This window comes from Dipteris shenzhenensis, chromosome 7 (assembly GCF_047967505.1).
Source record: "Dipteris shenzhenensis isolate YYH24624 ecotype China chromosome 7, Dip_SZ_1.0, whole genome shotgun sequence".
Lineage (NCBI taxonomy): Eukaryota > Viridiplantae > Streptophyta > Polypodiopsida > Gleicheniales > Dipteridaceae > Dipteris > Dipteris shenzhenensis.
In genome coordinates this window covers 145375-169795 of record NC_141602.1, presented here as the reverse complement: position 1 = coordinate 169795, position 24421 = coordinate 145375, and the positions used below count along the sequence as shown (strand labels likewise).

At 43.9% G+C, this 24421-nt stretch overlaps 1 protein-coding gene across 3 annotated transcripts in view; it reads right to left on the bottom strand.

Moving 5' to 3' along the window:
* Positions 1–1086: 1086 nt before the first annotated feature.
* Positions 1087–24421, bottom strand: part of LOC147899768 (ATP-dependent Clp protease proteolytic subunit 6, chloroplastic-like) — an 81229-nt gene continuing 57894 nt past the window's right edge. Inside the window, exons 7-8 of one of the 3 annotated variants that reach the window (XM_087376910.1) lie at positions 22450–22507; positions 1087–1447 (exon numbers count right to left, since the gene is read on the bottom strand). In XM_087376910.1, coding sequence (XP_087233036.1) covers positions 22460–22507 — 48 coding nt within the window. In that variant the 3' untranslated portion in view covers positions 1087–1447; positions 22450–22459. Of the gene's footprint in view, positions 1448–21964; positions 22508–24421 lie in introns of those variants that run through there. The other 2 variants (XM_087376911.1, XM_087376909.1) reach the window with 2 other exon arrangements.

The window sequence follows — 24421 nt, the reverse complement described above, 5'->3', positions numbered from 1 at the left end:
GCTAGGAAGTATGAAAAAGCCTTGAACAAAATAGGTATAGGGTAAAGCCACTACAGAGGAAATAGACAAAGTTCTCCAAAAAGAATGGAGCCCTTCTTTCATGCAGTGGTTTTGATTATCAAGTCTCTTTTGTTATAGATAACAATATTCAACCTTACATTCCCAGGCTTGCAATAACATTGCTTGTTCAAAACCTTAAGACTCGAGATGACAAATTGCCTCAATTGATATCAACTCTTGGCCTCCTCCAAGAACCAACTACAAAGTGCGCACAAATTAAATCAAATCTCTCACTCAGTCACTCAAAAAAATTGATCACCTAATCTAATGTTACATAGCTGCACATTACAGACTTTTAGAGACATCACATCCCTAACTAGTAGTGAGTGAGAGGTGACCCTATTTAATAACATCATACATACATATGGCCAAACCTCTTGTGTGTAATTACCAGCTTATAGAACCACAATCAAATGTTAGAAAATCTAGATCAGCGTGTTGTTGCAGCAGAAAGGGCCTTTGCAGACCCTTGCATCGTCTTTGTGTAGCTGGACTTTCGGAGCCCTCTCAATGCTTTTTGACATTGGAAATTGTTAAACCATCCAAAAAAGGTAGCCATCATATCTCTCAGAGAAACAACCCTGCAAAAGGCTTAAGGGTTTCCCAATGCACGAGTATAGGATGTTGCAGGGCATTGCTTAGATGCATGATTTGCAGCATCTGTAAAACACTGCGCTTGTTGTGCTGGTTGCAACATGTGATAGGTATTGTCCTATGTGTGTGTGTGTGTTTCAACCTATATTTCTACTACTCTTTTTCATACCTCACTCCAACATTTTTAATATCTTTAGAATCGTATACCTTTTATGTCTTTAAATCATTCACCTCATTATTTCATTAAACAACTTAAATTCTACTGTTTGCGCTTGTAGGAATCACAACTTTCTCCTGGAATTCTCAAAAGTCCCTTAAATCCCAAGTCCTACTGTCCCCCACATAATTGGGTCAGAGAACCTTTATAAATCAATATACTATTATTGTTGTAAGTAAAGATTCCATATTATTAGCAAATGCATACAAGTTGGAAGGGGACTACAAGGTATCCCAATTCATTCATTAGCAATCCTTTCTTTCCAAAAACCCATACAATCAGTTCTGATGGAAGGTGGTATGATAGAAATTAGTGTTCTGTCCAAAAACTTGCAAAATCATAGCAGTCTCTAGAGATCACTGAATTGATTCAAAATTCCATGTTCATGGTATTCTCTTTCATAGGACAATCTACTCTCAAAATTTGCAGTAATAGCCAAAAGTTGTAAACGAAATATCAGCTAATATCATAGGATGAATATATGCATCCATCCATTCCACCAGTAGTACATAATGTGCCAGTGTCATTCTCAAAAAGCGTCATCAGTCAATCTGGTTGAGAAGTGTGCCCACTCACCTACATCCATCCAGAAAAAAGACAAGTTAGAACAAGGACTTTTTATGTGGGACTGCAAGCCTCCATGCTGGCACACAGTTGTTATCCATGTCCCCCAACATGATTTGCAAAGATTCATACTATGGCACTTGAACTCCAAAAAAATAGAGTAAGTGGATGTAAAAAACTCAGTAAATGGCAGTAAAACTTCTGATCGTACAGATTATTCACAAAACTGAAACTTGTGTGTCCTTTTTCCGAAATCTATCCATAAGCAAGTGACAAAATCCCTATTAGCATAAGCTTCGATATTATTATTGATTGGGGAGATAACATCTATCAATCTCATGTGTATTTCAATCAAGTAAAGCATAATACTCACTCATAACTTCAGTGTAACCGTACTATATATCTCCCGCAGGTCCATAACTTCTTTCGTAGTGTAGTAGCTTTTTCCTAACTATGTACACTGGATACCAATAGTCTAATTTATATTACTGAATAAAATTACTTGAAATAAAGCAAAGCGACCCAAATCCCATGTATATTTTCATATTCCAAGGTTGCGCGAACTAGGTCTATGCCCTTCACCATTCTTTATTGGCTATCAAAGGCATATAGCTCCAGCTTTTAACGGTCGTGTGCTATGAGACTTATCCCTCAAGAAAACAATACTAGTTCTCTAGTGAGAAAGCACGCTATCGCTATTGTAAGCACACATATCTCTTCTCACATCAACCATCATCGAAGTCACATTACAGTCTATTCAATATGTTGCTCTGGACATGTTACTCAGGGGTTCCTCCATCAAAACGGTGTATCAAAACGAAGTGCTTCCACATGGAACTTACTACCATACGTAACTCATTAATCTACGGCCCCAAAGCTTCTTCAGACCGTTTTTTGAGGTGCTGTCCTCTACCAGCATAGGGACTACTAGTTACTTACCATTCGTGATTATGTTACTAGTCTTTCATAGAAAAATACAATCATGCTGGGATCGTTATGTTGATAGCGGGTGTGTTTCTAAATACGAGTGTTATCTCTTCTCTACTCTGTCCGCATATAGTCCAATATCATTATGGATGTCGAGCATTTGTCTTCTATAATCCTATTGTGGACTATTAGACTCGGGTGAATCCTTTAAGATTCCCTATGTCAATCCAAGACACTCAGCAATTTCTGGGGCTTAGAAGCCAATGTAGTAACCACCTCCCTAGAATATGGGATAACTGTCGTTTACGAAATTGCCATCGGTCTCTCCATCGTGGTTGTGACAGCGGAGGAGTGGCATGCCTTCTATATTAATCACGTATCTGAAAGTTAGAGGGTTCAAGCACAGCAGTCGCTTCCTTCCAGTATCGTAGATCCCTTTATCTAATCGGTCGGTGCCTAACGGGGGCTACGTGAACAACAATTCCATAAAAAATATTCATCATGCACCGTGCTCCTATTTCCTGGCAGTAAAGCAGTGAGATCGATTCAAAATTTTTATATCTATTTCCTCCCTTTGGCAGTATAACATGAAGATCATCGTGTTCTGGAAAAGTCAATTCACTCTACCAGTCGGTAGTCTAGCCTTTTGGTCTCCACCTCGTTTATGAAAGGTCTCTCAGCTCTTGGTTATCATGGGGTGTTATTCCACCCTCAACCATCCCGGAGCTTTCCGTTCTACTGACCCTCAATATAGAGCTTTGCCAGTGTTTAAACATGCCTTGGGCTCATATTAACTTGTTATTCCTAACGTGGCTATGGTGTCTCCGCAACACATAGCTACCCGAATTGTCTTAGAACTTCAAATACGAATGTCTCTCAAGTTCAGGCTCCCTCGCAATTCCCAAACTTATGCGTCATCAAAGACTTGCTGGTATTTCCGATGGCTTATGCGTCTACCACCTATTAGTGGCCACCTTGTTAATGGTCTCCAACGGGAGACTCGGGGCAATCTTAAATGCTGCCTGGCTTCCGTGCCACCGAACGGCTCAAGGCAGGAACATACCTACTGGACGTCCATCCCCAACTCCCGCATAGTACACGTCCACTTGAATCTTCGTAGTGTGTGAGCACAAGTACCCAAGTCTTGCTACTAGTTCCTCACGCTGAGCTTGTACCTCCTTACTCAATCGCTCAAGTCTTCTGAGTTTTTTGGATATAGCTTTTCCTCTACCTCGGGTTTCTCAGGAAGAGAGTTGCCTTGGATGCTCCTACCACCTCGGGGAGCGCGGGAGCCCTTGTACTTCAAAGGGTCAATGATTGTTTAACAATTTGAATCCCCTTAATTGATCAGTCAGATGACATCTTATGGTGATTTTTCTTCCTTGATTTACTAACTATTGAATCTGATGCGTAGAGCGTAGGTGAAAGCACACTTCGGATAGCTTTTTCTATCAAACCCACTTATGACACTTACTTCTTTATCTCTTACAAAACACTTCTATCATACTAGGAAATGTCTTATAACTTCTCTTGTATCAATTTCTTAGGTGGGGAGTAAGTCCAAGTCCACATGGTGGTCTTACTCCCCACGATGTGGTCTTACCCTCTGGATTAGGGGTGGGCCACACACACACACAGAACTCTGGCCTTCTCCTTGCCAGCTTTCTGATTAACCTCTCCTTTTGTTGTGTCGCCTCTTCTTATAGTTGGTCACCTATGCACTTCTGGTCATCTTGCCTCTGCCATGTTCTTCCTTGATCACCCTTCCCTACTGAGACAGCACAAACAATATTCTAAATTAATTGCTAGTTCGCCTCCAACTTGGGATGGCTTTGTGTCTACATATTCGCTCAAGTGTTGCACCTCCTCTTCATGTTGAATTCCCTATGTACCTCTCCATAGCCCTTACCTGTGTTTTTCTCTTTCTACTTTTCTTTTAGATGTATAGCTACTTATATCTCTCCGTTAACGTACGATAGAGGTCAAATTTTTATAGCTTTTCCACTTGATCGCCTTCAGCAACAACAGACGTATGTGGATTGTTAAATTGAGTTGTCTACCTGCTCTCCTTGCCACGAGCTATTCTCATGTGGCCCTCGATCGCCTTTAGCAACAACAGACATATGTTGATTGTTAAATTAGCTAACACTATTAGGAAATTTGGGAATTTCCAAATAGTTTGGGACTTCCCAGTGTGGCTAAGATTTGGCCACATGGTCAAATCTGAACCCATTACTTGAAAGTGGAATCCATCCTAAACACCATATTGGTGAATCCTCCCAAGTCCCATTTTCAAATAAGGGTTTAAGTTTTGGCTACATGGTCAAATATGTTAAACCCTTTACTTGAAAGTGGGACTTGGGAGATTCCCAAATTCCCCAATATAGTGTTAGCTCCTAGTTGTTGCTGTTGTGATCTTACACAAACACATACTAGTTTTGATAGCCTACGTACTTAGGCAACTCTTGTAGTACTCACGTCTTTCCTCCACTCCCATATACTACAGTGTTGTTCCATTCCTTGTTCTCTTGCTCATTCGGTTATGCTTGTTGGCAACTTTTCTGCTTGGCATCTCTTCTTGTGCTTCTTTGTTCTCCCTTCATTGGCGCTATCTCTTTTTGATCGACGTGTCTCACTGCCTCTTCATTGGTCTTGTTTCACATTGTACCTTTTTTCACGCATCCTGACTTAAGGACTCGACTTGCAGTTGTTCGTGACTTCTTTCTTTGGGTTCACGTGCTTGTGGTCTCCGATCGACTATGTTCTCCCTTGTGGTGTTCCTCTTGCGCTACTTGTTCGATTGCATGTTGTTTTGTTGTGGGTTGTCTGCGTGCAAACCAGTTTAGGGTTTAGGGTTTAGGTTTTAGGTTTTAGGGTTTAAGGTTTAGGGCTTAAGGCTTAGGAATTAGGGCTTAGGGTTTAGGGCTTAGGGCTTAGGAGGGTTTAGGGTTTAGGGGTTAAGGGTTTAGGCTTTAGGCTTTAGGTTTAGGGGTTAGGGATTAGGGTTCAGGGTTTGGGGTTCAGGGTTTAGGGTTTAGGGTTTAGGGTTTAGGGTTTAGGGTTTGGGGTTCAGGGTTTGGGGTTGAGGGTTTAGGGTTTAGGGTGTAGGGTGTAGGATTTAGGGTTTAGGGTTTAGGGTGATCACACCTGGTCTGCATAACTTCACTTCCGCTCCGTTATACGCTTGCTATCTCCGAGTTGCATCGTTCGGTGCTACCCTGATCCTTTTGGTATTAGAGCCTTGTCTTCTTGCTTGTTAGTATCTGTCTGAAAGTCACTAAGAGAGCTCCCCACTTGAGGCCAGAGAGAGCCATTGTGAGGTAGAGCCGACTTGCGTGAGGAAGATCTCCGTGCAAGAATCCTAGACTTTACTACCACCATGGCCAGCGTTATCCGTTCCCTGTCTGCCCGTATCTCTTCTCCCCGTTCAGCTTCCACTACCACTAAACTTTCTGACTCAAAGAATACTTGGAACTTACTCGTCATCGACCCAGAAGAGGTGTATAAGTTCTCAGCCTTCCAGTTCAAGGCACTCCGGCATATCAAGATTTCTGAAGTGTGCATCAACGTAGCAGACGAAGGCAATACAGGTGTTTATCTGCCCCTTTTTATCCGTTCCGGTGTCAATGCCACATGTATGGTTAGTCTAGTAGACACCAGGCACCTAAATATCCGTGATGCATGTATAGGTTTGGTCCATGGTTCTCTTAACAAAGAACCTGTATATACGGTAGTATATCCCAACTTCAAGATGTCTTTACATGATCCCCATCTATCCACTGCACTCCGTCTTTATGTACAAGTCAAAGGATTGTCTATGAAGCCTAGGTCCGAGCATTGTGCTATACATGTCCGCTCCATTAATTATCTAGTGTCCACAATCAATCCTATTCCCCGTAATGTACATTCCCCTGATGAGTGTGTATTATACGGCAAGACTAATGCCGAGGTTACTCGCTTTCCGTTCGACGCTTTACCTATGCCTGCTGAGTGGGAAATGGACTACCAGCATATCCTCGATGAGTCATCTTCCCAGCTCCCACAATTTCATGTCGAAGATTCCTCTTCCCGAGCAATCATCAGACAACGCTCTGGTGATAATGGCAAAAAGGTCATGCGTCTCTCCTTTCCTGCCTCTTCGAAAATACCTATTGCAGGAATCCCGGTTACTGAACCTAATGCTGCCTCTGAAGCTTCGCTTTCCACCGATAAAGCTGAAGCAGTACAAGATTGGATCGCCTCTACTGCTTCTCAACATCCTGCAGACACTAGTCTACAATATTGACGTTCCACTGCGGTCAATCATCATCCACAAGCTCACTCCAACTTTGATGCAATTACTTCTTCTGATCGAGTGATGCCCATGATGATGTTGCATCCTGTTCAATGGCCAGCAGCTTCTGGGTTCCAATCAACCTCTGACGACGGCGCACACAAGTCTATTCATGCTCCGTACGCCCTGGTTCATCATAGTCTTCCAACAGATGATATTCCAGTTGAGCAGCAGCAGCTTAACTGGTGTAACTCTCACAACTTAGCAATCCAAGAATGCCTTGATGCTTGCCAGTCTGCACTATACGATCTGCAACTTGCTATCGGCCGGCTTGATCGAAAGGTACATCATATTTTGCAAGAGTTACAGTCATCTGGTCCTTCTATTGTTCATAATTCTGTTTATAGCTCTTTTCCCCCTGCTTTGCCTCCTTCCTCTGCTAGTCCTCCTAATCTTACCTTCCAGAATCTTCATACTCCCTCCTTAATGTTCCTCCCTATGGATATGTTTGATGATGCTGACTCGTCCGATACTGAGGATGCTCCTTTACAATGGCTTGACCCTGCACACCCTATCATTCGAGCCTTCCGATGGACAGATCAAGATGACCAAGCTAAGGATCCAGTTGAATTTGTTCCCCCAATTCCAATGATACCTGTGGATCCTTCCCTTTTCTTCCCTCATCTTGACCTTGCTCCCATTGGACCAGTTGTTCCTCATCCTGCTCCACCCACTGCCGATCAGCCTCCTCATTCTCCATCTCCTAGCGTATATTCCGTCAGCTCCTCCACTATTTCTCCTTTTCTATATATGAACCAAGAACCCAAGCAGGAACAGATGGAAGAAGACCCCCAGTCTTCTCATGCTCCTCAGCAACCGTCTTGGCGAGGCAAACGCACAGCCTTTTATGATGCTCCTGGTGCTCAGTTCATACGAGGTGAATTTCAAACCCATTACACTGATGGTGATATGAACGAGCATAAGGATCTCTGCAATCGCTTGCAGCACAAGTCCTTTCCCAGATATATCCTCAACATCGACGCGGCAACTCCACAAGCCATGAAAGATATACTCAAAATCTTTTATGGACATATGTCTCTTGTCACAATATACAAATGGAATCCCCGCCATGCTGCAGTAGAAACCACTAAGGGTTTTACAGGAGTCATAGCCAATTGGTGGGAATTCTTGAGCGATGAATCTAAAGAACAGATTTTCTCCAATTTGGATGCGTTAATAGCTGCTATTTCCAATCAATTCCTTCCGACATTCACTGATGATCGTGCGCAGGCATCCAATGAATTCTCAGCACTAAAGTTATGTGATCTCTTCAGCTAGATGCATACAATGCTCATGTTCAGCAGCTGGTACATCGTGCTAGTATCTTTGCAGATACATCCGCCAAACGTCATTATCTGTATAGTCTCCCGCATAAGCTTGGTGATGCGGTTATGGCCTTGATAGAAGCTCAGACCAAAATTGTTAATATTGATAATAGGCCTACTGAGCTTCATTAAACAGTAGCAGATTTTACATTTGCTCATTTGTTTCAGCTAGTCCAGGTTTACATTCGCAAGCAATGTACAGAGTTTACCCTGCGAAAAAAGCTCAAAAAGATCGGACTAGTTTCTCCTGCAATCTGCCAACAGTTTGTTGGTCACAGAGATTTTTGCCCACCAGCATCCTCTTCACGCAGAATCTCCTCCAAACAAAAAGGGAAATGTTCTTCCAAATGCTCATGTGGAAGTTCACAATTCCCTCAAATCAGGAAACTTAGATGGCGTCGCCGCTATCAAAGACATCCTCAACATTTCCTCCGCAAACGCGGATTCAATCAAGCCCGCCAAGGTTCAAGCTGTTTCATTTGTGGGAAAAAAGGCCATTTTGCGAAGGACTGTCCACAACAACCACGCAACTCCCAACAGAAGCAACTCAAGGGCTTCTTCGCCATGATCAATCATCCGGATAACTGGGAAGTTGTTTCTCAAGGGGTGACCGATGAGTCACTTTATGAATGTTCTGAATCAGATACACCCCAATGCTTTCATTGCCAGCTTCGGGACCGGCCATACAGCTCTGCTAGTTCCTCTGAAGATGTCCCAGCTTATATGAATCATCCCCGCCGACAGTCTTGCATTGACATTGAGATTACTTCAGCCTCGGACGACGAAGATGGCCCCGAAGACATTGATGTTTATCATCGTCCACCATCCCTTCGGCCTTCTCACAATCGCGGCAGAGGAAAGAATGTTCCACGCAGTTTACGAACGAGCGACCTTGAGACATCATAAGAACTCTCTGACTTCTCCAGGTTTTCTCGTCCCTCTCAGCATTCTCTTCCTCATTCCTCTCCCTCTGTACACCATTATACAAGCCCTTCTGTGTTCAAACCCCCTCATAGTGTAAATGAGTCAACCTCTGCGGTTCCCCAGTATTTACCTTCCCCCTTCTGGAGAACTCCTATGCATACTCTAACTGTTGCTCCTCCAATGGCACAACCTTCCAGGCCTTCTTGTTATGATCAGTTTGAAAGTTTGAGTATTAGCATTGATGGACTAAAAACCCATCTGCAACTCATTCCTGATAACTGTGCCAAGTTGCATACCTCTATAGAATCATTGGATAAGAAAGTCAGTGGTCATATGGCCCAATGTTCTGTCCATTCTTCTTCAGAAGACAAGCCATCTGTCTTCTCTTTCCATGATTTCTTTCAACAACCTGCACCTCCTGTTAAAAACCCTATGAAGACTTGGCTCATACAGATTCTCATTCATCCCCCTGGAGTTGTCCCTTATCCTCTCATAGCTCTTGTTGATACTGGTTCTGGTTTTAATATTTGCAAATACCATGCGCTCCCTTCCTATTGTTGGGAACCCCTTGATCCTGCAAACCAAATGCACGGTTCCACTATGGGTGGCGATGCATTGCCTGTAAAAGATTCGCAGCACGCATCCCTATCTCTATTCAGAAACATCCTACAGAGATAGATTTTTATCAGCTCGAATCTCAAGGAGTTGATATTGTTATTGGTACAGATTTCCTCAACAGGCACTTGCCATTCAGTCTCTCCACCGATCAGATGGCTTTGACAATTGGTGGAATCCTCGTCCACGTTCCACAGCTCGAGAGAAGATCAAGAAGGTACTTAAACCCTTTGCTGAAGATCTTGAACTGCTTACTAATTGCACTCCTATACAGTCTCCTCCTTTTTGTGATCCCCCGGTTGAATTTATGGAAACTCCTGAAGCATCTCCTATGCCCTCTCGCACCGAATTCAGTCCTCAACTTGAAGCTCAGGCTCCCCTATCTACCACTGAGCTTGATGAATACATACAGGACTTGTTATACAAAGATGAGCAGAAAGGCCTTAGAAAACAGTCCTATTCTTTATATCTATGTGCTTCACTGCAGCAGATGTATGATAAATACAACCGAACTGTGAGAACAGCTATGGCTTCATAAAACCAGACAGAATTCTACTCTCCAAAGCTCTCCCTCACTCCCTCTCTCTGAAGATACACTAGGGCCCAGGACAAATTGTCGGGCTGGACCCCCCCGAGGGTCTTTATTCCTTTCCGAAATTCTGTTACAGAAGTTCAGCTTAAAGCTGTCTCGTAAGTCTCTCCCTTCAAAACGTGAAAAATCCTTACTTTTACAAGAGCTTCAAGCTCCATTCAAATTGGCAACATGCCACTTGTCTAAAATGTAGACTAAATCCTATTACAAGCCACTAAGGGCCATTTTGGAGTCTTCAAAGCTCTCGGTCACACGAACCGCTTCCTAGATGCTTGTCAGGCTCCCATTTCGCTTAGGAAAAATAGTCCTTGCTAGTACCTGCAACAATTAATTAAAGCACACCACCATGGTACCCATTAATTGTTAGCGCTTTGCATGCAAATAACACACGGTGGACTAATCCTAGTCACGGTGGGCGTCCCCACTGAACACATGTGCACATTTAAACAAATATATATATACAAATAAATATATATATTTTCTCTGGTTGACCGGAGTCAACACTCTTGATTATAATTAAAGAGCTTTGACCAAAGGTCAAGGCGCTTTAATTATAGCCAAGTCTCTCCAACCGAAGTTGGCACATCTTGGTTAACCGAGGTTAACCCTCTTGGCGCATGCCAAGTCTTGTTGACCGAAGTCAACACTCTCTGACCGAAGTCAGGTTTACTTGACTGGAGTCAAGTATCTTTGACCGTAGTCAATCCTTTGACCATTAAAATAACTCTTTGACCATAATTAATACATATAAACTTCTTTAATTATGATCAAATAAATGGTCAACTGTACTTTGACTTAGGATATTTACATTATGGTGACATCCCCTCGGCTTCTATTCAGTTGACCTCAACTGAAAAGCTTCCTTGTAAACACCCAAAAGCTGTGGATGATCGGATAACATGTCTTCGTCCATCCACTTGGCATCTAATGCGGTATAATTCTTGAATTTTACAAGATACCTGTAAAATTCCTTACCCTGAGGGCCTTTACGTACAGTATGGTACACAATTTGCTCTGGCTGAAGGACTTCCTCCAGCTCATCCACTTCTGGTGGATCCTCTGATACTGGTTTCGTAGGCTCTGGTCCTTGAAATTTCTTTAGAAGACTCACATGGAATGCATTGTGAATCCTCCAATGCTCTGGCAATGCTAATCTGTATGCACCTCATTTATTCTTTCTGTAACCCTAAAAGGGCCATAATATCTGGGAGATAACTTTGCATACACTTTCTGTTTGCCTTTAAACTTGCGGAGCCTAGCTTTTTCAAACCTCAAAAGTACCCAGTCCCCTTCCTTGAGATCTAGTTGTCTCCTATGTTTATCTGCAGCTCTTTTATGTTTCTCTTGAGACCTTTCAATTGCTGTCCGGACTTGGCTGTAAGCTATTTGGAGGTCTCTTACAAACTGATCAGCTGCAAATATTTCATCTTTAGTCCTCAATATAGGTGGCAAAATCACCTTCCCATATATGACTTCAAAAGGGGCTTTCCCTGTAGAGCTATGTACTGTATTATTGTAAGCAAACTCTACCAATGGTAGGTACTTTTCCCAGTCTGAACTTTGGTCACCCACGTAGCATTTCAGCATATCCAAAATTGTAGAATTTGCTACTTCACTTTGACCATCTGTCTGGGGATGGAAAGAAGAAGAAAAATTCAGATTCGTCCCCATGTTATCAAATAAAGCTCTCCAGAATAGACTGGTCATTCTGGGATCTCGATCACTAACAATGGACTTAGGCATACCATGATGTTTAAAGATTTGTGCCATGAACAGCTTAGCCATATGATCTGCCTTTATGGTTTTACGAACCGGAAGGAAATGAGCTTGCTTGCTGAATCTATCTATGATAGTCCAGATCCCATCATTCCCTGACTTTGATCTCGGCAAATCAAAAATAAAGTCCATTGTAATACTTTCCCATGGTGCCTGAGGCACGGGGAGAGGCATAAGTAGGCCAGGTGCCTTCCGTCTATCATACTTCACTTTCTGACACGTAAGGCATTCCGTAACAAACTGATGTATATCTTTCCGCATTCCTGGCCAAAAAATATCTCTCCAGGGCTAGAGTTGTTGCTGTAATTCCTCTATGTCCAGCATAGGGAGGTGCATGGCATTCCCCCAAAATCTTTTTCCTCATCTCCTGGGTGATGCATAGGCAATCATCTTTCATTAAATACCCATCTTTCAAGGAATAGTGACTGGTGGATTGCCCTTCTTGCATCTGATGTAAAATTTCACCAAAATCAGAATCATGAGCATATTGTTCCCTCATGCCTTCCAGGTCCTGATGATAAGCAATAGTTACATTATTGACCTGGGGTCTTTGGGACAAGGCATCTGCCACTCTGTTCCGAATTCCTGGGGTATGGACAATCTGAAAATGATACATTGACAGCATGTTTGCCCATTTCATATGCTTCTCTGAGAGCTTGGTCTGAGTCAAAAAGTATTTCAGACTTTGGTGATCTGTTTTGACAGTAGAATCTGCACCCAAAAGATAGTGTTTCCATGTATGGATGGCATGAATTACAGCCAATAACTCTTTCTTATAGATTCCTAAATATCTTTCCGCATCCCAAAGTCGCCTGCTTTCATAGGCTACTACATGACCATTCTGATGCAATGCAGCTCCAACACATTCTCCACAAGCATCGCAATCCACATCAAAATACTGATACAGATCTGGAACTACCAGAATAGGCTCTGTAGTCAACTTTTCCTTGAGTGTATTGAATGCTTTCTTCTGTGATAATCCCCATGTGAAGGCTGCATTTTTCTTAGTGAGGTCATGTAATGGAGCGGCGATATCAGCAAAATGTCTGATAAACCTTCTGTAGTAAGAACACAAGCCTAAAAAGCTTCGAACTTCATGCACAGTTTTCAGCTCTGGCCATTCCTGAATGGCACGGATCTTCGCTGGATCCATTTGTATCCCATTCTTGGATATTATATGCCCCAGATAGTGGATTTCTTCCAGGAAGAATTCACTTTTCTTGCTGTTGGCATAGAGCTGATGATTTCTCAGCTCTTGAAACACTATAGCAAGATGTTCTCTGTGGTCTTCCTCTGTCTTAGAAAAAACTAAGATATCATCAAAGAAAGTACCCGTAAAATGCCTGTACTTCCGGAAGATACGATCCATCATTCTATTGAATGTGGCTGGAGCATTTGTCAACCCAAAAGGCATCACTAAGTATTCATACAACCCGAATGTAGTGCGGAATGCTGTCTTGTGCACATCCTGAGGCTGTATCCTCACTTGGTGGTAGCCACTCTTTAAGTCTATCCTGCTGAAAACTGAAGCTCCATTTAACTGATCCAGGACATCATCAATACGCGGAATAGGGAATCTATTCTTGATGGTCATTTTGTTCAGTGCGCGATAATCGACGCACATACGGAATGAACCATCTTTCTTCTGTACTAGCAGTACAGGGGAACAAAAAGGAGACGAACTGGGCTGAATCAACCCTTTGGACAACAAGTCCTGTACCTGAGCCATAATCTCCTCTCTCTGAGTCGCACTGACTCTATAAGGGGGTCTGTTTGGTGGCTCACTACCAGGCATTAACTTTATCTGATGATCTTCTGGTCTCTCTGGGGGTAACTCCCCTGGCAAAACATCAGAAAAGCAATCTTTAAAGTTTACAAGAAACTGAAACTTATCTTTGTCTGCATCATTCATTTCAGCATGCATATCATTCTCTTTTTCTTTTACAAAAACCATGTACGCAGAAATTGCAGACTTTATTGCTTTACCGCATGAAACATCAGATACAATGGGGATAGTGTCCCCTTTATTCCTGGCAATTAAACGTTGATTTTTCCCCCTATGCACAAATTCCAGCACTCTTTCAGGAAGAGTCAACTTCACTGCCTTGCGGTGAAACCAAGGCATCCCCAAAACTACATCATAATGTTTCAGTGGAGAAATGAAGAAGTCTTCCTGATCCACATAACTCTGAACATGTAGACGGAGCTTCCCTATCAAGGGAGTAACTGGCACAGGATTTCCACAAAACATTTGATCGGCATCCAAAGCCCTGCCTAACTCTTCCGTCTTTATTCCCAGCCTCAGGGCTAGATCCTCTGATATGAAATTATCAGTAGCCCCTGGATCAAATAAAATTAGCGTTTGCTGGTCTCTAACTTTGCCCCATGATAGCAGTAATTCTCATTCTTCTGGGTTCAAAGCATGACCCAGTATATCAGGAATTCCCCCCGCCATTGGCTTTTGCGGTCCTCGTGGCTTCTCTGCCTCTTTTCCCTTCGATGTTGAAGGCTTTTCTGGGCACTGGGCAGCCACATGCCCCTCTTTACCGCACCTGAAGCATTTCCCATCTCTACGGAATTCCGCTATCTGTTCAGGGGTGAATAGAGATTTGCCCTTATAGGTCTTTGAGAACTGAGTACCCCTCGGCTTCTGAGGCTGAAACCCTTTCTTTTCAGCCTTAGGGGACTCTTTCTTTTCTGATTTTAGAAAATCAGTTTTCTTTTTATCAGCACGTCCTGCATGCAAGGATGGCACTGTAGATGGATCTTGTAGCGGCACAAGACTCGCTACTGAGGCTGAATGCATAAGATCTTGAATATTCTTTGCCCCCAAAGCATTCACTACTGCCTGAATTCTTGGAGTGAGACCTGCTCTGTACTTCCTCATCTGGGTGCCTTTGGAGATCTTTTTGAACGGTGCAACCTGCAAATAAGCATCCCAAAACTTTTGGTTGTACCCATCCACTGTATCTCCTGCATCCATGTGCAAGCTGTCCCAATCTTGAAGAACATGGTCTCTAAACTGTTTAGGCATGAACTGCTGGTAGAAGGCTTTCTTGAAGCCCTTCCACTTTCTTGGGGCTGACCCATCTGTGGTCAGTGCACTCCATGCACTAGCCGTTGCTGTTAAGTGTAGACTGACCATTCTTAACTTGGAGGATTCTGAAAATTTCTCTGTACCGAATGCAGCATCAAACTGTCTGATAAACTGCAATGCTTTGTCTGTATGACCATACTGTCCATTGTAGGTCATAAACTTGACAGATTTTCCTCCCTCTTTAAATTCCCTGGACGCTTTGGAAGACTTTCTCTTCCCAGACTTCTTGTGTTTCCTTCTTTTCCTGGATGGTTTATCTGATAAGGAAGAAGAAGACACAGAAGTCGAACTCGAGGTAGACGGTGATGGACTAGGAGATCGGTGATGATGCCTCGATCTCTTTTTTCTATGGGACCGTCTCTTATGAGATCTATGAGATCTCTCTCTCTCAGACTGTACACGAGAGTGTGCCTCTGGCATTGGCACGTCATATACTGGATTAGGCATAGCTTCTGCTGGAAACAAATACTGAGCCCTGGGATCCCTTTTGAGATTTTCCAGCTCTTGTATATGAGTGCGTACCATCTGTTCAAATTCTTGTTGAGTTTGCGGCACATTTCTCTGTCCTGGATGTACATCCCTATCTTGTGAATCCCACTGGATAGGTGATTGATCCATATTCTGAGATCTGCAGATTTCTCACACAGTGGGGGTAACTGATGCACACTACCTTTGCTTTTCCAACAGAAAAGATACCTCAACAAGAGGTGTTTTGCATTTACAATCTATGCCAGTACTGGCCGTCAGTTCAAGGCATATACCCACACAATTGCCAAAGCATCAACAATTTATATTCCCCTTTTCTGGCTGCTGCAGATGGCTTCAAAAGGCATCTGTTTCCCCTTCTCTGTGCACAAAGGCATGCATCTCTTTTATTTCTGCAAAACTCTGATTTTCTCTGTTTTCTGCTGATTTTCTGACAGTAAAATGATTACCAGATAGGTGGGCATTGATGGCAAAAACTGTCTCTGCAACTCTCTTTTTTTTTTTTTTTTTTTAAATAAACAGAGACCAGATGGGTAACTACTGGTTACATTAACCAGATCAGTCCTGTTCTGGTCTGGTTAGATGTCTGTAACTTGGCCACTAACTGAACCAAACTGGTTAACTGCACCAGTCTAGTCTGGTTAGACTGTCCTCTGACCAGATCTCTAACCAGGGTCAGCTAACTGCAGTTAACTTGAACAAGGTCACACTAACCACAGGTCTGCCAGCCTGGCTGCCACGTGTCAGTGTGCCACATCAGCTCTGAGCTGGCTGCCACAAGTACTGCCACGTCAACACCTCACGCGTCCTGCGCCACGCGTCCTGCACCACGTCAGCGCCTGCAAGCCTGCCCAAACCTTGGTCACGGACTGTTCGTCGTCGCGCGTCGCGGCTTCCAGAGACTCCCGACAAGGCAAAGGCAACTCCTCATATTTGCGCTCAGTATCGGCAGTCCAGCCACTGTCAAGCAAATGGAACTGCGCCATATACCCGCGTGAAGCTCATGGTCCCTCCAACTTTCCGTCACGAGACTTGAAGGTCTAGTGTCGTGTGCGCCCATGTGGAGGTCTCGCTGGCCATCATATCAGAGAAAATGCAAAACATCTAGACGACGGTGGAATTCCCCTGCTCATGTCGGAACCTCAGAACAGAATTCCCAAATAAATCTTGTCGCTACGTGTAGACCCGCGTTGTGCAATTTTCATCAATCTTTGCTATCTCCTTGCGGACAACTCACGCTTACATAAGTGTTACAGGTCTCTAAATCCTTTCCGTCAGCTGCCCAAGCACCCGTAAACGTTTGCAATTTCATACACCTCAAGACGCATTTATTACGGTAGAGATGACGGAAGAATTTCCTCAGCCCTTGCTCCTTCTATGCTCTATGCATACTATTCGCCAGAATAGCATATTAGCCACGGTAGAGCAAACATTCTCTTCTGCAAAAATCTCTCTTGCTCAGATCGTCTCTGCCTGGGAAGACAGAGAGCCTACACTCTGCGTTCTCTCAATTCCCTTGCGCTCTTCACACTTTGTCTACCCGATCGTCAAAGCTTAAAGAAGCCTCGAAAACAGGCTCTGATACCAATACAACCGAACTGTGAGAACAGCTATGGCTTCATAAAACCAGACAGAATTCTACTCTCCAAAGCTCTCCCTCACTCCCTGTCTCTGAAGATACACTAGGGCCCAGGACAAATTGTCGGGCTGGACCCCCCCGAAGGTCTTTATTCCTTTCCGAAATTCTGTTACAGAAGTTCAGCTTAAAGCTGTCTCGTAAGTCTCTCTTGGCAACATGCCACTTGTCTAAAATGTAGACTAAATCCTATTACAAGCCACTAAGGGCCATTCTGGAGTCTTCAAAGCTCTCGGTCACACGAACCGCTTCCTAGATGCTTGTCAGGCTCCCATTTCGCTTAGGAAAAATAGTCCTTGCTAGTACCTGCAACAATTAATTAAAGCGCACCACCATGGTACCCATTAATTGTTAGTGCTTTGCATGCAAATAACACACGGTGGACTAATCCTAGTCACGGTGGGCGTCCCCACTGAACACATGTGCACATTGAAACAAATATATATATACAAATAAATATATATATTTTCTCTGGTTGACCGGAGTCAACACTCTTGATTATAATTAAAGAGCTTTGACCAAAGGTCAAGGCGCCTTAATTATAGCCAGGTCTCTCCAACCGAAGTTGGCACATCTTGGTTAACCGGGGTTAACCCTCTTGGCGCATGCCAAGTCTTGTTGATCGAAGTCAACACTCTCTGACCGCAGTCAGGTTTACTTGACTGGAGTCAAGTATCTTTGACCGTAGTCAATCCTTTGACCATTAAAATAACTCTTTGACCATAATTAATACATATAAACTTCTTTAATTATGATCAAATAAATGGTCAACTGTACTTTGACTTATGATATTTACATTATGGTGACAATAAATTTGTCTCTGACTGTAGCAATGAATCTCCAACGACCTTCAAGCAAATCTTTCAGCACCACATTGCTCTCCCACTTAAGGATGGCTCTAAGCCATATAAAGAGAGCCCTTATGGATTCACCCAGCAAGACCGACTGCTCTATAATGAAGAAATATCTGAACTCCTCACTATGGGTCTTATTTCAGAATCCTGCTCTGAATGGACTGCTGCAGCATTTTATGTCAATAAACATTCTGAGCAAAAGCGAGGGAAAATGAGGTTGGTAATTCATTATAAGCCTCTTAACAAATGTCTGATCTCCCTCTCACATCCCATTCCCAAAAAAGAATACCTTATGCAAAAAATTATAGGTGCACAGGTATTCTCAAAGTTTGATCTCAAAGCAGGGTTCTGGCAAATCGGTCTCCTTCCCGCTGACAGACACAAAACTGGTTTCGTAGTCCCTCAAGGGTTCTACGAATGGAACGTTCTACCATTTGGTCTTAAAACTGCTCCGGTAGAGTTCCAGAAATTTATGGACTCAATGTTCAATCCTTTCCATTCATTTTGTCTTGTATATATTGTTGACATTCTTGTGTACAGTAAAGATGAGACAGCTCATCTCAAACATCTCCAGATTGTATATAATCCCCTCCGTTCTAAAGGATTGGCATTATCAGCCAACAAGATTATGATTGGCCAACCCACAAAGGTGTTTTGTAAATGCAGGATCATGTTCTTAAGGCTCTTCTTGCCTTCCCCGACGAAATCCATGACAGAACGCAATTACAGAGGTTTTTGGGTTACCTCAATCATATCATTACAGAGGTTTTCGGGTTTAAGGTTTAGGATTTAGGTTTTAGGGTTTAGGGTTTAGGGTTTAGGATTTAAGGTTTAGGGTTTAAGGTTTAGGGTGAGAGAATTTGTCTGCAAATGAATGAAGATTGAGAGAGGTAAACAACGCAAGAAATTGCTAAGAGGATCACATGAATTTGTCTGCAAATGAATGAAGGTTGAGAGAGGTGAACAGCGCAGGAAATTGCTAAGAGGATTACAGCGCAAGAAATTGCTAAGAGGATTACAATAGCACTATGTAAGGGCCCTAGCGAGCCCTTGCGTGGCTTGTATGAGATACTATTTTGATCATACTTTATCTCATAGGCCCGTGAGGCCTCCCAAAGACGTTAACCTCTCTCTCTCTCTCTCTCTCTCTCTCTCTCTCTCATTATGAGATTATGAGTACCATTGGAGTCAAACAAGGTTAGTCCGTTATCACCCACCTTGTTTAGCCTCTACATAGATGAGTTCGAGACCTTCATGGGAGCACTTAGGGGACCTGGTTGCTCCCTCGCAAGTACCCTGGTTCAGATCCTCTTGTACGCCGATGATGTGGTACTAATATCCTCCTCCCCCAAGGGCCTCCAGAGACATTTGGACGCATTGCAAGCCTTTTGTAAGTCACATGATTTGAAGGTCAAACCGTGGCAAGGCCAAAGGTTATGATCTTCAACACATCTCGAGCAGCCATGAACAAGGAGCGGTTCACATTTGACAGACCCCCGATTGAGATCGTCTCCCCATATACTTACTTGAATGTTGTCTTCTCTGGCCCGATTTTCACGATGAGACCTGTGATGCAGACCGGGCTTAGCAAGGGATATGCCTCACTTGCCCAACTACAGAGACAGTGCTTCCACTCGCACTTTCAGGACCCTCGGACCCCTCTCTAAGACTTTGGTTCGACCAACTGCCATGTATGGTAGCCCTTGTTGGGGACCCCGCCTTTCAGACACAAAATGGGCTCGAGTAGAGCGACTACAGATTCTCTTGCTCTCATGGATGATTCGACGGAGACTATCGATGCCACATCTTGTCATTCAAGCCGAGTCCGATGCAGCTAAATGCAACATTCGAGACCATTACTTATCTACATCGTGTCAGACAGTATGAAGACTACACATCGGAGAGACGTAGGCTGCCATGGATGGCTCTGGCTTCGGCCATGAGTCTTGACTCTTGCAAATGGAGGGGAAGAGAGGCTGGTATACACAGACACAGAGGTGGTTCGAGAGATCCGGGCTCCACATGGATAGATTACCCCCCTTCTAGTACAGCCTAGGCGCCCCATCTATCCCACTTGGGTACCACGAGGTCAACCACGTCATTCGAGAGGCTCTTATAGCTACACACATTTCAGACCTGGTTGGAGCCGAGAGAGCTTCCAATGAAGCTCAGCTTCTACAAAGATCACTGCCTTCGCATCTCTGAGGAGTGCTTCATTGTCCCACCAAAGTACACTCGGATTAACTTACCGCACTCACTGAGGATCTACATCGAGACGTTTTGAGTATCATCACACCGACTATGTATCGAGAGAGGACAAGATACCCACAGAGTACCGCCTATGTACACTATGCGACCGATAGAGGTTGAGTCAAAGGAGCACTTCGCACTTCGATGCCATGTGTACTACAAGATCCGTGGTCGCTATGATTGTCTCTTTAGAGACGGCTTTGGACCCCTCTCCAAACTCCTTTCGTATCCAGACCAGCTCGCTGCTTTCATTCATGAGGCGGTTCGACATAGAGAGCACTTACTCACTCAGACACACTCCCCGACTCTTCTCAGAGCAGGATCATGGAGTTCTTCCAATCGGATCATACGGACCACACAGTCACCGACTACAGACACAGTAGGGACCCAGAGCCTGAGGCATGCCATACTTGACAGCGGACAAACACGCAGACCACATTGGGTGACCTCCCAACCTTGTTCAAACCTAGGACACGACCCACAGGTGTTACAGTAGCGGAGCAGAGCCACCGCCAGGAGATCGAGAAGGACGACGCCCATAGACAGTCGCCAGCACTCCATCACACGGTATGCATATGCAAGACCTCGCCCCCTCTCGAGCTTCCCTTGACATTTACACCCTGTGAGGCCGCATTGTACTAGCCAAACACGACATGGCCTGGCGACGTGAATTGATCGACATGATTGAGCTCGTTTGGTAGCTCCACCCTTTCTGCTTGACAAGACATGGCTTGGTGATGTGGATTGATCGACATTATTGAGCTCGTTGGGTAGCTCCACCCTTTCTACTTGTTGTATCAATTTTTCTACCAGTCTCATAGACCCATCGGTCTTCCATAGACTATAATAAACTCTCTCTCTCTCTCTCTCTCTCTCTCTCTCTCTCTCTCTTGCTCGCTCGCTCGCTCAGGGCCTCGGCTATGCCGTCTTCTTGGGCTTGTTAGTCTGTGCTGTCCGATTGGAAAAACTCGTGATCACACTTCGGGTGGAATTCGGATGAGCACCCTAATCTCATCTATGTGCCTTGATAGTTGGTCTCTATGTTGTACAACCTCATGAATGAAAGTCGTATGATCCCCGGGGGGCCTGGGGGCGGGGGGGAGAGAGACTTGTCAACATGTCAATGCAAACATTGGACTCGAGGATCTTTACTCCATGTCCACCCAACAAAGACAGATCAACAGGTGTGGCAGTGGCTCTGTTGATGCAAGGCCAGTACAGCTAGGAGACCACAACAGACCATGCATACTCACTGGCGTCACGGTTCTTTGATGGGTTTATGTTGCTGCAGCCCCGTACACCATCGGAGACTCTTGGAGACTTGGTTCATCACACAGCATATAGAGGATCACCATAGTGATGCCACACCGCAGCTTCGATCCTCTCAACGGGCTCAGATTAGTTGTACTCATGTTTTATGTTTATGTTGTACTCGTCTTGGGTGTCTCATGGAACCTTCGGGCTTTTAAAGATTTTAATATGAACTCTCTCTCTCTCTCTCTCTCTCTCTCTCTCTCTCTCTCTCTCTCAATATTGGAAAAGGCCCAGCACATTTGCTTGCTGTATAAGACCTCTTCATTGCCTGGGTAAGCAGACAGCCCAAGAGGCTTCCTACATCTTAACATTTCATTGATGATGATTTCACGAGGAAACAAATTTATGTTTTCCTTCCAATTGTAGTTAACTATGTGGGGTCTGCACAGACCAACACAGCTTGCTTGTCTTGAATCACGTTTCTCAGGCCCCAAAATGCAAATCGGATACCCTCCATGTGCAAATAATATAGAGACCCTGGCACAAGGATCTCTTACATGAAACTACATTTCCAAACCAAATAATCCTCTCAGGACTATCAGGTTCTTTTCCATGAACTGAAATATCAGTTTATCAAACACATTTACCATATCAATGAATTGGCAAATACCACAACCCAGATGCTTATCGACAATAGCATGGAAACACTGTTACATAAAATGGGCAATTGAATAAGTGGCTCGGAGAGCAATCGAATCTGTGCCGGAGTCATGTGATCGACTCATTTGATGAATGGGCTATTCAAAAATTACAAGAGATATCACCACCATCATAGTACATAAAATATTCTACCTTGACATGCTTACCTCTGATTAGACTTAAATAATCCAATTGAAGACCCACCCACTGTTGCATTACAAACAAAGATCGGGCCACATTGCTTACTTTTCCATGTTCAATATTCGGTCTCAAGGAGTCCATCAATCAAGCCGAACTCCATGGCCTGCACAGGTGCATTAGAAAACAGCACAAAAATTTAAACATTTTAGTAAAACAGATATTAAAGAGCAAGATTAGAAGGTAACACTTGCTTCATCAGTACCTTATAAAAAGCTAACTCTAAATAGGAAATAATGGCCTGATTAGGCAAAATTTTGAGACGGTTCTAGTGTGAATTGCAAGATGGGCAGAGTATAAGAGAGAGTCTCCCATGGTGAGGAGAAGGAAGAAACCCCTCAGAGTACAGTAGAAGAGAATTGGGGTGTCTTGGGTTGTAGAGGCGGATGAGGTGAGTGCCCTCAGGGCAAGGAAAGCTGGAAGAAGGCAGAGAAACAAAGGAATAATAGAAGGAGAAAACAGAAAAGACATTACACAAGAGCACAATGGTGGAAGAAGATGACAGCTCAAATATTGGAAAACAAAGTGACAGGAATTTAGTGAAATAGATCAACGGGAGACACGACTTTTCCCTCAAAGCATACCACACAGTAAACGTGAGGCTTATGTAGTCCTCCCCCTCCCCAACATCCTCCTTTTTATATCAAAACATACCATACAATGTTACTCCCCCCGAATATCCTCCTATTTAGCTCTCTCTTGGTCACCCAGCATACTTTTCCTCCTCCAACAGCCATCCCGTCTGCCCTTAAAATTAAATATGGTGGCTGTCCCACAAGGAGAGGTCCTACCGCAAATGCTACCCATCAATCTACCAAAAGCTGGGTGTGCTCGAGCATGATGCTCTCCAGTTGCCCACAATATCAATTTTCTGGTAAGCCCTTCCACTTCATAAGATACTCTTAAGTGAAACTTGTTACAAAGACCCTGTTCTCTAAAGCCCATTATTTGCTCTGGAATATTAAAAAAATGTGGCAGCTCGTACTATGCCTTAATGAAACATATGCGCTCAGCATATATTCCTGAGCGCATTATATTCCAACATTTGGACGACTCTCTGTCTAACTGTCTATCTCAGGATGGTCCCCACTACTCATTCCAAGATCAATTTTAAGTGCCTCACTGGAGCCCAAAATGGCTAATAACTCTAGTATCCCTATCCCACTCAGGTAATCCAAGAAAGACAAAAATACTTATAGACAAATCTACTACTTGCAAAGCACCAATTGATTCCTTGGTTGGAATGTTGCAGTACCACTCAGCAGAGAGGTTGACGACACCTTCCCATTATTATGTCCTAAACTCCAAGCGGTTAGTCCTACATTGTCCTCTCCATCAGATCGTGAGCCTGCTCCTTAGCCAATTCCTGGCTATAAAAGGCATCCACCTCCAGTGCATAATCCATGGCCAACCGTTCCACAAATCCCATCAACACCTCTTCCTGGTTGTTCGAGCATCAATCCCTCAGACACACAAGGTTTGCACACAGCCCGGAGTTGTTACTAGCAGCCGTCTCAGCCACACAGCTCTCACAGGCTGTCAGTAGTGCCAAACCTATGCTGCCCTCTTGAGGATACTCTAGCTGACAGAGAAAAGAAGGTGACTCTCCAGGCAAACTATCTGACACAGAATTTCAGAAGCAACTCTCTGCTCTCCGAAGCTGGCACGCAACACCATACCCAACAACTGGACCTCGATGAAGACGAATCAATTTGGAGGTTGCTGGCAGGCATGCGAATCAAACTAGCCGCTCTCCGTTGAAGGTGAAGTCACTAGGTAACTCCTTAATTGAAGGCGATTCAGTCCTGGAGGCTTTAGGCAGTAGGTGAATCAATTCTAGAGGCTCTTGGAAATAGGTGAATCAGTTTTGGAGGCTCCTGGTAATAGGCGAATCAGTTTTGCAGCTTCTAGCAGCAGTAGGCGCTTTCTTCTAGAGGCGCCTTGGCTGTAGGCAAATCCTTCTGGAGGCTCCCTGGCTGTAGAAAATTTTCTTTTGGACCTTCTGGCAGCCTTGGCAGCT